Source organism: Cervus elaphus, chromosome 15 (assembly GCF_910594005.1).
Source record: "Cervus elaphus chromosome 15, mCerEla1.1, whole genome shotgun sequence".
Classification (NCBI taxonomy): Eukaryota; Metazoa; Chordata; class Mammalia; order Artiodactyla; family Cervidae; genus Cervus; species Cervus elaphus.
The window spans coordinates 28,374,229-28,390,578 of record NC_057829.1 but is presented as its reverse complement, the minus strand read 5'-3'; the positions used below and the strand labels follow the sequence as shown (position 1 = coordinate 28,390,578).

Genomic DNA, 16,350 nt, shown 5'->3' with positions numbered 1-16,350 from the left:
CTGAAAAGGAATTGGAAGGCTCTTTTTTGTCACTTCAAGCCCTTTGCCCTTGCTAGAATAAGTAAACAAATAACCATCAGTTAATGATTTTATACAAGCTACCCAATGAAATAACATAAACACTACTTGTCGTGTGACATAAAAATGATAAATTAGAATTAAAGAACTCCTTTAGGTTCACCTGACCAAGCATCCTTACTGAACTGACAAATATAATAGGATCAAAGAGGTTATGTCACATACTCAAAGTCAAAGAGCAAGTTAATGGAAGAGAAAGGAGCAGAACCCAGACTCCTAACTCTATTATACCACATGGCACCTAATTCTCTTCAATTACTTACTATTTATTTTGGTGACTGGGAAACACACACACACAAATACATACACACTCTTGGCACTTCCATCTTTTCATTTAGTTAACTATCTCGGAGAAAGTGAAAGTGAAGTTGCTCAGTCGTGTCCGACTCCTTGAGACCCCATGGACTGTAGCCCTACCAGGCTTCTCCGTCCATGTGATTTTCCAGGCAAGAATACTGGAGTGGGTTACCATTTCCTTCTCCAGGAGATCTTCCCGTCCCAGGGATTGAACCCAGGTCTCCCGCATTGTAGGCAGACACTTTTACCGTCTGAGCCACCAGGGAATTTCATTTATTTAACTATCTCAGAGAACTATCAATAATAAAAAATTCTGTGATGGCACAACTATTCTTTGCTCCCATAAGATTTCAAAAGGTTTATCAACTACACTGCAAATACAATCTTTTCTGGTAGAGCAGATACACTAATGCCTCTAAAAAATTGTCATAATTGTAAAGTAAATACTTATATTTGTATTATAATAAAACCTAGAAGACCAAAGAATATGTGCTCTCCAGTAAGAAAGCCAGTAAGGTCCTAATCAATTAAAACGTTAGAGAATCATTTCAAATAACTTGTTCTCAACTCTATATAAAGGCTCAGCGCCAAAGAATTGATGCTTTCAAACTGTGATGCTGGAGAAGAATCTTCAAAGTCCCTTGGACAACAAGAAGATAAAACGAATCAATCCTAAAGGAAATCAACTCTGAATATTCATTCGAAGGACTGATGTTGAAGCTCCAATATTTTGGCCATCTAATGTGAAGAGCTGACTCATTTGAAAAAGACCCTGCTGCTGGGAAAGATAGAAGGCAGGAGAAGGGACAACAGAGGATGAGATGGTTGGATGGCATCACTGACTCAATGGACATGGGTTTGAGCAAACTCAGGGAGATGGTGAAGGACAGGGAAGTCTGGCATGCTGCAGTTCATGGGGTCACAAAGAGTCAGACACAACTTAGCGACTGAACAACAACAACAACATATATGTGTGTGTGTGAGTACGTTTATATGTATCACTACACTTGCAACACTGAGAGACAATACATATATATTCCTACTGCTTCTGCCACTCCAATTTCTCTGAGAAACTACATTCATAATATGAGAAAGAAGACTGCTAAAATTTCACTAAGAAAAGATTTCATGCTTAGGAACAGCTAGTTTTGTTTGCTTATTTGTTTTTTAAAAGATATGATTATCATACTTAAAACTTGTACTTAATGCTTAATCATACTTAATGCTTAATATTTCCTAAAGGAAATCAAATATTACAAAAATGGAAAGTTAAAGGGAACAAAGCCCAATAAAATTACTCAAAAGTATTCATCTAGTTAATGAACATGTTAAGAGTTTCTGCTTTGGGAGAGTACAATACACAGAACATATTCTTTCAACAAAGATTTGCTGAATGTGAAGGAGGAAACAGACAGAACAGGCCCCATCTTGAAAGCAGGACTCCATCCTGGGCCGGACTGTGGACTTTGAGCTCTATGCCCAGTATCTATGGAAACGACATACCAACTGGAAAACCATGCCCCCTGGATGGAAGAGCCCCAGGGCTCGTACCTAGACTCTCTGTTGCCTAAAAGAATACCCTAATTATCTGTGTAACTGAATAGAATCATAAATTCTTTTATGCTTATTGGGGTATGACCACAGGCCTATTGATAATTGTCCACTGTTAACTACCTAGGCTTAAGGCATATGAATTATGGGTTAATTTTGATCACATCTTTCTTTTCCTTTGTTCAGACTAGTTTCAGGGAATTTGGGGAGGTGGGTTTGGGCACGTACACTTAGGGTATATAAGGTTTTCAGAAAAACTGGTCAGGGTCCTTGGCTAAGAGGAGACTCTGCCCTGGGCCTGCCGGTGTAATAAACTATACTCCACTGTCTGCATTGTCCTTCTGAGTGAGTTTGTTTCCCAGAACACGTGGCTACAACATTTGGTGCATTGGCTGGGAAACTCCTCACTTTGAGGAGACAAGTCCCATTTGGGACTACTGTGAGGCCTTGCAGCTTGGACCTTCTAGAGGGGGAAGGCGCCTCGCCCTTCTGGAAGGATTCTGCTTCTCAACGCCCAGATCTTTCACATTAGCAGGTAGTGGACAACAGCAGGGGAACTGAGCGCTCAGGTGAGGAGGAACTCACCCGGCAGGGGGGAAGAGGGGGCCTGATCACCCCCCTGGGAGAGATTAGAAGAGGCACAGACCCACAGGAGCCTGGAATAGGCAGGTGGCAACGACTGCTTGGTACACAGGTTGACGAGCGTGTTAGGGCTTAGGAAGGAAATTTGTGAAGGTCATTTAGGAGGTGGTGTCCATACCATCTTGGGAAAATTATTACCAAGCAATTCCCAGGGGATTTTTAGGAGAAGAAACTTGGTTTTTGTGTGCTTGTATTCTGCCCTCCCCAAGGAGGTGTCCCATTTGCTATGAAGTTCTTGACTCCCTCAGAATTGTCAGGCTAGAAGGAGGGGGATACATAAGTGAGTACAAATTGGCTTTTCCGGAGACGGCCTGAGACGTGGGATATTTAACCCATTTGTATTTTCATCTGCACCTGATCAAGCCCACCAAGGCAGAATGGACTTTAAAAGTTAAGGGAGAAACAGTCTTGGACCACGTGGTGCTCTGGTTCAGCTGTGCTGACCGGCAGGTGAAGACATGCCGATCCCCCTTCTCCCTCTGGAATCTGACAGGTAAGGCTCTTCTCACCCCAATTAGGAAGGAGGCAGAATGGCAATTTAAGTGTCATTGAGAGGAAATATCAGAAGTACATAGGGTACTGAGAACTTCGTAGACAGAACAAAAAGGAAAAGTAGAAGAAGGTCTGAGAAGGTAAGCAAGATGGGGGGAAGTGAATCTAAGGCAACCGTATTGGACTGCATGATTAAAAATTTAAAGAAGGGATTTGGAGGAGACTATGGGGTGAAGATGAAGCCTAACCGCCTCCATATACTCTGTGAGGTTGAATGGCCCCCTATGGGAGTAGGATGGCCACCAGAGAACACCATGAACTCAAAAATAGTGGAAGCAGTCTATACAGTAGCCACAGGAGAGCCAGGACACCTGGATCAATATCCATATACTGACTCATGGCTAGGGTTAGCTCAAGACCCTCCTACTTGGACAAGGTTCTGTATCCAGAAGGGAAAGGGAAAAATATTAATGGCACAAAAATTGACTGATGATAAAAAAAGGAAATTCTACAGGATTTGGACGGGGATGACCTGACCCCTCCCCCATACTGGATAGTGACGCGCCTGCCTCCCAGTGCTCCACCAGGACCAGAGGCCGCCTTAATGCCCAATCCAGGGCCAAGTGAAGTTCCTGCAGCAGCCGCTGCTCTTCCACCAGCTCTCCCAGAGTTCATAGAGCCGCTGTTTTGGCAGGCTCCAATCCCAGCAATGTAGACCTCTGGCCAATGCCCCCAAAATTCCACCTCAGCTGGACCTCCTAGACTGTATCCACCTCTCCCAGTGAGTACTGATGGGAAGGGGGGAAGAAAACACAGCAATTAGACAGAGGCTGCGCTCAGCCAAGGAACGGGGGTAAAGAACCCCACAACAGATGCCCCTCAGAGAGCTACAACAGCCTCCGGTTCAGGACGCATGGGGCACTACCATCAGCCCCCTGTAGCCTATTATTACCAGCCATTTTCCTCTACGGATATATTAAACTGGCAGAGACACGCTCCACCGTACTCAGGGGAGCCACGAGCCATGATTAGGCTAATGGAGACTATTTTTCGAACCCACCGCCCTACATAGGATGACAGAATCCAACTACTAGTCTCCCTTTCCAGCACTGAGGAAGGACACAGGATCCTCACTGAGGCCAGAAAATGGTTCAGAGAAACGGCACCTGAGGGCACTGCACACCCACAGCGGGGGGCAGAACGAGCTGCCCGATGAGAGGCCGGATTGGGACTGTAACACGGAGGCAGAGCGGGGCCACCTGAAGAGACATCGGGCTGAGTTTTACAAGGTCTCAAGAGGGGGGCCCGAAAAGCTATGAGAATCACAAAACCCTCCGAAGTGATTCAAAGGGAAAGCAAATCACCCTCTGAGTTCTGCGAAAGACTGTGCAAGGCCTATAGACTTTATATGTCAAATGGTGACAAATGCAGCCTTTGTGTCTCTAGCCTACCCTGAAAATGTCAGATGGCGGGGGGACACCAAGTGATTCGTGAATTTTTATACATCCCTGAATGCCCAGTACCTTTGTTAGGAAGAGACTTGCTATCTAAATTGGGGGCACAAGTGACCCTTCCCCCAGCGAAAGACCCACTGTTCGAGTGGGCTCAACCACCTATTTACTTTTCCTCTCAGTAACCCCTCAAGATGAATGGAGGTTGGACAATCTCCCAGAAGGGAAACCAGATGGGCTAAACAGTAGAGAGAGAGAGTTAACTCAACAATTCCCTGAGGTCTGGACGAAAGACAACCCCCCCAGGCTTGCAAAACAAGTCCCACTGGTAATAGAACTCAAACCCGGTACAATTACGTCAGCACCCGCCTTGGGCCTGCCAGACCTTGCTAGGCCGTTTACTCTTTATGTGACTGACAAGGACAAGGAGGCTATGGGAGTGTTGTCCCAGATTATGGGGACATGGGACAGACCAGTGCCTTATCTCTCAAATCAGCTGGACAATGTTATCACTGGATGGCTGGGATGCTTACGGGCAGTTGCTGCAGTTGCCTTACGGGTCCGGGAGGCAACCAAGCTGACTTTGGGCCAAGATTTGTTCATAAAAGTCCCACAAGAGGTCAACACTCTCCTGCGAGGGGACCCCCCCATAAATGGCTGTCAACATCCCGGATTACTCAATACCAGGGACTGTTATGTGAGAACCCCCATGTTACTACTGAGCCTTGTCAGGCCCTGAATCTGGCCACTCTCTTTCTTGTGAGAGAAGGTGGGCCCTCACATGATTGCAAGGAAATATGCCAGCAGACCTGACTTGAGAGACCAGCCAATCCCGGACCCAGATTGGGTCCTGTACACCAATGGCACCAGCTGGGTGAAAACAAGGATAATGACTGTCGTGATACGCAGTAGTCATGGAAGAAGCCATCGTTGAGGCTAGCTCTCTGCCATCACACTGGTCCACTCAACAGACCGAACTATATGCTCTAATCCAGGCCCTCCAGCTGTCAAAAGGTAAGGAGACAAACATTTACAGACTCCAGGTATGCTTCTGCCACACTACAGGGCTCTGTGTAAGGAGAGAGACCTTTGGCAGCTAGTGAAAAAGATATTAAAAATAAGGAAGAAATTAAGACCCTATTAGATGCTGCCTGGGAATCAGAAAGGGTTGCAGTCATACACTGCTAAGGACATCAAAAAGAGGATACCCCCTGGGCTCAGGGAACAGACTGGCAGATAAGACCACTAAACAAGCAGCCGAGGGCTTGGGGGTGACAAGTGAAGCCCCTATGAAAGCTCTCATATTGGCAGAGCTGCCTGAGCTAACGCTAGACTCTCCAAAATACACTGAAGCCCAAAACTAACCAGCCAAAGCAGAAGGGGCCATCGAGACTGAAAAGGGATGCTGGGAATCGCTAAACGGCAAATTATTGGTACCAGAGGAGCTGGCACCCACACTGGTAAGCCAAACACACCAAGAAACCCATCTAGGCCATGATAAACTGGAATAGCTAATTTGAAAATATTTCTTGGTTCCCCGCCTCTCTTCCCTATGCAGGACAAAATCTCAGAACTGCATTGCCTGCTCACAGGTCAATGCTGCCTCTAGGCACAGACAGAAACCTCCTAGGATTCAGCTAAAAGGCACGCTGCCCTTTGAACACCTAGAAGTGGACTTCACTGAAATGAAACCTCACCGACACTACTATTACCTGCTGGTCATAGTATGTACGTTCTCGGGATGGGTAGAAGCTTTTCCTACCCGGACTGAAAAAGCATCAAAAGTAGCCCGGTGCCTGCTTAGGAAGATAGTTCCCAGATTTGGATTTCCTACCAGCATTGGATTGGACAATGGCCCAGCTTTCGAAGCTGATTTAGTATAACAAGTAAGCAAAACTTTAAACATCAAGTGGAAATTACATACAGCATATAGGACCCAGAGCTCTGGGATGGTGGAAGGAACCAACCAGACGCTTAAAGAGACACTCTCCAAGTGGGTCTCAGAGACTGACTGCTCCTGCGTGGACTTGTTTCCGACAGCTCTGCTCAGACTCAGGATGACCCCACGGTCCCATGGTTCTTCTCCGTACAAAACTGTGAATGGGAGGCCCCCTCCCATAATAAAACAGGTGTCAACAAATTTGCCTCAGGTAAGTCTTGAGAAACCTATATGCAGGTCAGGAAGCAACAGTTAGAACTGGACATGGAACAACAGACTGGTTCCAAATAGGAAAAGGAGTACATCAAGGCTGTATATTGTCATCCTGCTTATTTAACTTATATGCAGAGTACATCATGAGAAACCCTGGGCTGGAGGAAGCACAAGCTGGAATCAAGATTGCCAGGAGAAATATCAATAACCTCAGATATGCAGATGACACCACCCTTATGGCAGAAAGTAAAGAGGAACTAAAAAGCCTCTTGATGAAAGTGAAAGAGGAGAATGAAAAAATTGGCTTAAAGCTTAACATTCAGAAAACTAAGATCATGGCATCTGGTCCCTAAGATTTGATTCCTAAAGGGAATCAAATATTACAAAAATGGAAAGTTAAAGGGAACAAAGCCCAATAAAATTACTCAAAAGTATTCATCTAGTTAATGAACATGTTAAGAGTTTCTGCTCTGGGAGAGTATAATACACAGAACATATTCTTTCAACAAAGATTTGCTGAATGTGAAGGAGGAAACAGACAGAATAGGCTCCATCTTGAAAGCGCAACTCCATCTTGGGCCGGACTGTGGACTTTGAGCTCTATGCCCAGTATCTATGGAAACGACATACCAACTGGAAAACCAGACCCTGCCTTCCCCACCATGGAAGAGCCCCAGGGCTCGTACCTAAACTCTCTGTTGCCTAAAAGAATACCCTAATTATCTGTGTAACTGAATAGAATCATAAATTCTATTATGCTTATTGGGGTATGTCCAGAGGCCTGTTGATAATTATCCACTGTTAACTACCTAGGCTTAAGGCATATGAATTACGGGTTAATTTTGATCACATCTTTCTTTTCCTTTGTTCAGACTAGTTTCAGGGAATTTGGGAAGGTGGGTTTGGGCACAGTACACTTAGGGTGTATAAGGTTTTCAGAAAAACTGGTCAGGGTCCTTGGCTAAGAGGAGACTCTGCCTTGGGCCTGCCGGTGTAATAAACTGTCCTCCACTATCTGCATTGTCCTTCTGAGTGAGTTTGTTTCCCAGAACGCGTGGCTACAACAAATGCTTATCATGCTATGTGAACTTATTCATACTGCTATGCAAATCTTCCAGCTTCTAATATTATGCAGTACAGGTGGGGAGGCAGGAATAGGGGTAACATGGATATCTGATTTTATACATAATTTTAAAATCATTTAAAGATAATTAAACCAGTTTTTTAAAATACAAAAGCAAAGACAACAAAGAAGCATATTCTCTGTTGTAGAAAAGACAATAAAGAAGCATATTCAACATGACGATAAAAAGAAACTCACAGATAAGGTCAAAAAATAAGATTTCTGTACCTGAGTAATACAGTCAGAAAGGCCTTGAATTGAACTGCCTTTCTACCTAGTACTTACTAGCTGAGTAACAGTCCACAGCCAATTGTCAAGTTCTATCAGCTCTACTTCCTAAATCTCCCTTCCCTCTGTTCTCTTTTTTTCTATCCTCAGTGCTACTGTCCTAGCTCAGACACCTTTTGCCTGGTCAATTAAGATGTTCTACTGGTGTCTGTCTTTCCAGTCCCAGCCTCTCCAATGAAGTCCTCACACTGCTACCAGTGTGACCTACCTAAAAGCAGAACCTAACCATGATTAACTTCTTGAAATTCTTCCCTTGCTCATCTATTTGACAAGTAGCATTTCTGCAAACTGTGGCTTAAACTGCAGAATCAGTTTAAATGGGTCCCAACCAGAATTTCCTTAAGAAAACAGAATAGTAACTGTACATGCCTCATACATAGCAAAAATATTGTTGCATGAGACCTTTCCTAGTTTTATGCACGCATGCATATACTCAATCAAAATACAAAAGGTATTTCTACTGTGGGTTGAGTTTTTTTTTTTTTAAAAAGCTGACTTAACAAAATAAAATTTCAGTTCCTTCACAGGTTCTTTCACAGTCTGATCCCTTATCATAGCAAGTGGTTAAGAGACAGGCTCTGGAGCCAGACTATGTGGGTTTACACACTAGGTATGCCACTCACTAGCTGTGTTATCCTGGGCAAGTCATTTACTAGCTGTGTGTCACTGACTGACTGTGATTCTGGGCAAATCACTCAATTAGCCTGATGAAACTCAGTTTCACTATCTGTAAAACAAGGATAATAGTACCTACTCATAGGGTATCACAAGAATTAAGTGAGACTATGTATAGTGCTTGGGACATGGTGTACTTGATAAATATTATTATTGGTATCACTACTACTATCCAACCTAATCTCCAGCTATTCTTGCCCATACTCCAATTATAACAAATTTCTGGCTGTTTCTCAAGTACATTGTACCCCTTCATACTGTCATGTTAGATAGTACTGCTGCCTTAAATATGAATCAACCTTTTCAGTCCCCCACACATTATATTTCCTCATATTTCAGCTCAAGCAAGGTTTCCCCACTTAAAGCCTTTCCCAACATCCTTTGGTAGTTCACAGTGTTCCCACTGAGTCTCTACAGGGGAAAAAAGAACAAGCACAGCCAGTTGCAGCCTTGTTTATGAATGTCTCCTGGCCAGGCTGTGAACCCTTAGAACCACAATAGAAACCTGTCTCTTTACCAGCACAGTGTCTCACAGAGAGTAGGAGTTCCACAGATATTCTCTGAATGCCTCTAAGTTATTAACCTTTCTAGGTCTTTATTTTCTCATCTGTACAATGGGGATGGTATTTTGCCTGAAGGGTTGTCATGGAGTACACTACACAATGTTGTAAAAGTGTTTGATACGGAAGCAATGCTCAGTTATTACCAGGTTTACTGGGTGGGACTTTCTAGAATCTCAAACTGAATTTCAAAGACCTCGGGGGGCAGGGGTGAAGAGTAATACCTTAGACCCTTATCAGCTAACACCTGGCGGGAGAGTTAAAAAAAGATTTAAGAAATGTAGCCAACAGGAGGGATGATGAGATCTCTTGGAAGAAACTGCAGTAGATGCTTGAGAAACAAAACTGAAGGAGCAGACCCTGAAAAGGAAGAAAGACCCACAATGACAACCAGCATGCCACAGCTTTAATTCTAGCCAGACTCAGGCTTACATCTCAGCTCCAAACCATTTGTTCATCTTTGCATCCCTATCATTAAAACAGTTTACAAAATGAAGGAAGAAATGAATCTATTTCATTCTCAATTTCCTTATCTATAAAACTAGCACAATAATACCTTTCATAGGGTTATGGTAAGAATTAAACATGGAAACACAATGCCTTTAACTCTGAAGTGCTTTCTAGAAGAAGGCACATCTACCCCTCTATCTTTAGAGGCCAGGTAGTTCAGCTAACCTATTTGCTCTCCTGTTACTTTATAAACTATCAGTTGCATTAATACTCTTAAACATCCTGTAACATCATTTACTATAGGTAAGAAGTACAAAGTGGGCCAGTCTTAGAAGGCAAAAAAGAAATTTTTAAAATCTTGCAAGCTGTAAGATAGTAAGCTCAGGACTGAACATTTGAGACTACCCTCTGGATAGCATCTTACACTCAACAGGCTCTGCTCAGCAGTTTTCTGGTGATTATTACAAGTGCTCTCCCCAAAATAAAGTGGACAATAATAAGAAAAATATGTAAAAACTGAAAACTTTAGTAACAAAGCAAAAAGGTAAACATTTCACTCTTTTGGATTAGTAAGTATTATTAACATCATTAAAGGACTTTTAGAAAGACTCTTATTTTTAACAGATGTCAAAATGCAATGTCATATTATCCAATTATTCCAGAACTGAATTAGAAAAAGTTCAGTTTTAGGATGCTAGTAGAGCCAGTTGGTGATGTAATTTACCAAGTTATGCTTTTACCAATGGAAAAAAATCGAGCCTGTACATGGTTTATGGGTCAAGAATTCACTAAGCTTATTAAAATTACTTTGCTTGAAGTCAACTTTGATTTTTACACAGGCTGTCTCACTACAAGCATTTAACAAAGTGCAGTGAAATAAATGGATTATTTACCATTTTTGTTCAGCTGCAGAGGACAGGTTTTTTTAACCAGATGTCATCAAGCTTAATCTAAATCAGGGAGTAACCAAGATTCAGTTTGACTTTAGGGTATTGCTGGAAGAATTTGACCCAAATTCACTTTTAAAAACCAGTCTCACCTTAATCATTTTTAGAATGAAACACAGAATTATATAGTTTCAAGAGGCAAAAACTGAATGGGAAAATCAGCAGATGTGTGAGCCATTATCAGCTCTGTAGTAACTTGTTAGGCTACCAAGGAAAAAGTTCCTTTCCTTTACCTACGGTCTTGTCAAGCTCTAAATTCTAGGACTCTTTTAAGTACATGTCTTCCACAGTAACATCTTCCTGTAACATGTTGTTCCTATACTGTATCAATCAGTCAAATAAAGATTAGAGGATTCCTCAATACTGAGTGGTTATCCTGAGATCTTAAAAGGTAATCATCTCCTTAATTACAGGAAAACAAGCAGTAATTTTTTAAGAAAACCCACAAAGCACAAAGCCAGAATATAAAAAGAAATAAAAAGCTACATCTCAGTAGTTATTGAGAAAATGGTATCAACGAAGTGCTACTATGGAAGACCATGACCACTCCTTGATTTCACTTTCAAATAGGAGGCAGCCCCAAAACCAAAACGGATTCACATTCAAGTTGTTGTCTTTGTCATATGCCATTCTTCATGCTGCATTTCTATTTAGATTCCCTCTTGGAGCAGAGCTCCATAAAGCATAAACTAGAACCCGTTGAGACTTAAAAAAGTTCAAATAATCAGAGTTTGTTGACTAAACCCAAATTTACTCATTCAATTATCTATGGGGCTCAAAATAAGCAAGATCTTAAAATAAAGTTTCCTTAATAAGTCTGCTCTAAGCATATTTATCCAGAACCCTCAAAATCTTAATATCTTAGTCGACTAAAACAATAAATCTAGACTCTGATTCAAACATATATTCCTAATAATCTGGGTATTTCTTTTACTTTGGATAGAAAGTTTGTACCCCGCCCCCCTCCCCATAGACCTAATACAGTGTTACCAACTCTCCTTTACTAGTCCACCATAAACAAGTGTAATATACAACCAAGGACAGCATTGGCAATAGCAAACTTAAAGCAATTACCCAAATTAACCAAATATGGTTACCTAAGCAACAAGTCATTAAACAAGTCAAGGTGGGGGGTGCAGAGCACACCTTTTCACTGGCAAGCAGACAAAAGGGTGTGTATTCAATTAACGCTTGTCTGAGTGTTATCTATGTATCTAGCACTGCTCTGGAGTCCATGAGGGACAAAAAGGTAACAAGATACACAATCTTTGCCCAGTAAGATAAGACATCCACAAATGAAACATTTAGAGAACAAGCCAGTATCAATCTGTATCCTGAAAATAATAAATCCTATCAGCATTCAGAGAAAACAGAACAAAACAATGAGAAGGGGTTAAAAGCTAGGAAACACACAAGATTCAGACTAGGATTGCTCCTTGAATCCACCTCTATTTAAAAGCATTTTTATCCACGGACATGTATACACTCCTACATTTAAAACAACCAACAGGGACCTACTATATAGCACATGGAACTCTGCTCAATGTTATGTGACAGGTTGGATGGAGGGGAGTTTGGGGGAGAAGGGATGCATGTATATGTATGGCTGAGTCTCTTCACCGTTCACCTGAAACTATCACAACATTGTTTGTTAATCGACTATACCCCCATACAAAATAAAAACTTCAAAAAAAAGATGTTTTTAAAGAATTTTTATCCCAGATGTCATTAACCACAAACGGAACAAGTCACTTCCCTCGGTTCCCATTAGGTCTGTTTTCTCATCTGTAAAGTAAGGAAGTTAGGTTCAAAGAGGGGTCACAGGTCCCAGTCTCTCACCTAAAACGGACCTTAGAAGATAGAGGAGTGATTAAGACTAAAATTCCACTACAAAAACTGCATAAATATTTAGTATGGATATATGAGACGATGGTTTAAGTACAGTGGAGTATTTGTGCTGAGTGGATCTGGCAAGGTAAGAGTCAGCCAGTTCATGAGGAACCAAATTAAAGAACTGGGACTTGCCTCTGTGTCAGGCAATGTAACCTCTCTTAAAACTTCTAGGTTAAAAGAAAACAAAATAAAAAGTTTTCTCAGGTTAAACTGAAATGATATCACTGCCAAAGAACTCCAATGTGTAAAGTAGAAAGGGACAACCATGATCCTTAACAGCATAATGACAGACTTAAGAGATTTAGTAATTCAGCACAGCCGTTGACCACTAGGAAATGCCAGCATTCAGGCTATCATAATCAGAGATAGACAGATTGAGCAAAGAAATTACACAACTCACAATGAAAGGCAGTTCCCTTCAAACAATCACCCTTGAAAACAGCCACCTTCACTAACTGCACAGAAAGACATGCAACAAATATTTAACATCAGTCTTCGTTACAGCCACAGGCTGGAAAGCAATAACAGGCTCTTCACAAAGAAAAGGAAAAAATTACACTAGATGGTGCTACAACTACTGAATAAGCCCCTGCAGCTTTTCTCCTATTTACTCAGTTGAACAATGTTTTAATGAGGGGGTTGTGGGGCGGGGGGGACGCCAAGTTCCGTTTCATAACTTCACAACCACTTTTACCTATATTAGCTGAACTGTATTGCTCTGGGCTTGTTCTTCAAATCTGGAAAAGATTCAAAAACATGCCTCTCAAACCAAAAATGAACCAGCACTATAACTGGTTATTTATACTGCTTAATTAAATTGACTCTAATTTACCATACTTACTACAGCAGAACGAAAGTGGCACGAGCAGGACTTGTGATCTTGTCCAAGGCAGAGTGCCATCTGCTGCACACACACAGGATGTCACCTGCACAAGACAGCCTTAGTGTCTTCTCAGGGGCCTTTGTAAGCGCAAGCTGTTTGTTCTATATTGCCTAATGCATGTGCCTCAAACCAACAGAGGAGAATTCTCATTCATGGGGCTCTGAAATACCAGCACTTTCATAACAAGCAATAGTAAATTTTAAAAGGAAGGAGAAAGATGTGAAGGAGCAACTGCACTTTCTAATCAAAAGAATGCAATAAGACGGACAGTGTATCTGGAGTGGATCAGAGCCCTAAAACTGTTGTATATTCCCCGTATCATCTTGGCCAAGTCTCTCCCCTTTCTGGATCTCAATTTCAGGCATAAAATGTCAAGAATTAAATAGGCCTCTAAGAGATACCTTTCAAATTTTGAGCCTTGTGAGGAATCAAAAAATAACAGATGGAGACAGCGGTACACATGATAGCTTTGGAGCAATCATAGAAAAAGAAGAAAAAAAAAAAACTTTACGTATTTTAAATAATCAGGCACAACTTTTTCAAAATCTTACAATTCCAAGTTCTTTTTCAAATCACCATTCTTACAACACTTCTGCCCTTCAGAAATAACAGTTCATTTAGTTGTGCTTTCAGCTCAAATTTGGCACATCACTTTTACCCACCCCAGAATAGCACAGAAAAACACTTTCATGAAGTACCTGCACAAGGAAGGCACTCACAGGCTGACAGACTCACAGAGTGGAAAATACACAAGGCACAAATTTCAAAATGCTAAATGAACACCACACCCAAATAGTCTTAAAAACAACTGCAAAGTCAAATACATCAAAATACAGAGATAAAGACAACTTGGTAAACCTTTAAATAGTTTGAGGGGGAGGGGAATGCAATCAGATTTTTGGATGGCCTTATGTTTTTAAAAGAACAAAACATATAACTGGAGGCTATGAAACATGCAAATCTAAATTGAACTGTGGAAAGCTCGGCTCTCACCCAAAAGCTTCAGCAAAGCAATATGTCAGTACGCCAAAATGAAGTACAATTTTCTCACAAGAAGGAGGACAGGGTCCATATATGTGACTAATAATAACAATACCATCTTGCATTTAAAGAGCATTAGTTCTTTCCACTGCTCTTTCAGACACCTAATTTTATGCTGTCAACAGTCTTAGGGTATCCTCTAAAAAGCGCCAGTTCAGTTTCCTCTCAAGAGCCATGTGATCAGAACAAGAAGACAGGTGGGTGTATTTGTTGAGGGCTGAAGGTACTAGTTTCTGCTATCAGGCTGTCTGCAGTGATTCTCATTACCACACTATACAACTTAGCCCTAGGAAATAAAACCTACACTCTTTCTTTTGGAGTTGGCCAGAGATCAAAACTATGGATCTAGAAAGTCCAAAGATAACCTGCCTACTTGTTAGGTCAAGAATTCCAAGTTAACTTGATCTCTTGCAACTTGAAATATACATACACCCCAAGTCTGTTCTAATAGAAACTCCCGTGCGTTGCCAGCCAATGAAAGCCAGCAATAACGGGTTAATACAACCACCAAAAAACCCTGCCGCTGGGAACAACTTGTCATATTCGCTTCCCCTCTGCCTGCTGCCCACCCTTCCTTCTTCAGGCACGCACAAGCTTATAAACCAGCCCTCCAAAAGGGCCACCGAGGACCTTTAAGGACCTGCGAGGATGGAGCTTGCCTCCTGAAGCAATGCAGCATCCATCGCAAGGGTGCTGTGCCCCATGCCCACAAGCAAGAAGTCACAGAAAGGGATAAAGTTTGATTTTCCGCCTTGCCGGTTCACACAGGGCCGAGAAGAGAAGAGGGAGCAGCCCCGCTGGGGTTCAGGGTTGCCCTCCGGGGGACAGTTCCCAGCAGCATGGCACCGCCACTCCTGACACAGACACAAGGCGGCCGCGGCAACTCAGGACACCCCAACCCGCCCGGAGGAGGAGGGAAAGGGGACAACTTGAACAGTGCTTAGGGAGGGAGCCACGGAGCAGAGCAGTTAAGGAAAAAGGAGGGAGGGACCGAGATGGGGGCGGGTCGGGGAGAGGTTCAAGTCCCTTCCCTTCCCCGCCCTGGTGTCCCCGGTCCTGCGGGAACATCCCAGCCGTCGCCCCTCCTCCTCCTCCTCCCGGCTTCCTCCGCCCTTCCTTTTTTCCTGGTTGCCGCCGCAGGCGCCTGAAGGGCACGGCGGCTCCTCGGTGCCCGGCAACCTCGGGAGCGGCCGCGAGTTGAGGTAACTCGCCCGCTGCCCCGGCGGCCTGCCTGCCGGCGGCTCCCACACGCCAGCGCCGCCCCGCCCTCCCCGGAGCCGCCGGGCGCGCTCGCTCACCGTCCGGTGGTGCTGCTGCTGCCGGTGGCGGCTGACGCCCAGAGCGGGGAAGCAGCCCGCAGTCAGCGCTCCGCAGCCGCCGGCGCCCCCGCCGCCGCCGCCCCGGGAGGAGAGGAGCAGCAGGAGCGATCTACCTGCGGCGGCCGCCATCTCTCAACTGGAATCGGCGCCGACCCAGGCAGCGCAGCGGACGGCCGGGGCGGAGCTAAGGCCCGCCACTCACCGGAGCCGGCCCAACTGCCGCCCTGGACTGAGTTGATGAGGCGGGGCTTCGTGCAAGGTCCAATCGACAGGCGGGAGAACCACACTAGAGACTGCCTGTCACTTCCAGAGTTACCTATTGTGGGGCATAGTCAATTACGGGCAAATTCTAGGGAACCGGTAATTGGCACCCGAACCCCTCAGAATAGCAGCAGCAGAGATAGCGTATTCGATTCGGCTAATCTTCATCAAAGATACAGTTATAATAAGTGTAACTGGCGAAATGGATATTTGTGCAAAGCTCTGTAGTTCGTGAGTGTTTTAAGTT

At 43.4% G+C, this 16,350-nt stretch overlaps 1 protein-coding gene across 1 annotated transcript in view; it reads right to left on the bottom strand.

Annotated features, from left to right (window-relative positions):
* MCU (mitochondrial calcium uniporter) overlaps nucleotides 1-16,002 on the bottom strand; it is a 206,310-nt gene extending 190,308 nt beyond the window's left edge. The window contains exon 1 of the mRNA XM_043925016.1: nucleotides 15,822-16,002. Coding sequence (XP_043780951.1) covers nucleotides 15,822-15,971 — 150 coding nt within the window. The 5' untranslated portion in view covers nucleotides 15,972-16,002. The remainder of the gene's footprint in view (nucleotides 1-15,821) is intronic.
* Nucleotides 16,003-16,350: the final 348 nt, after the last annotated feature.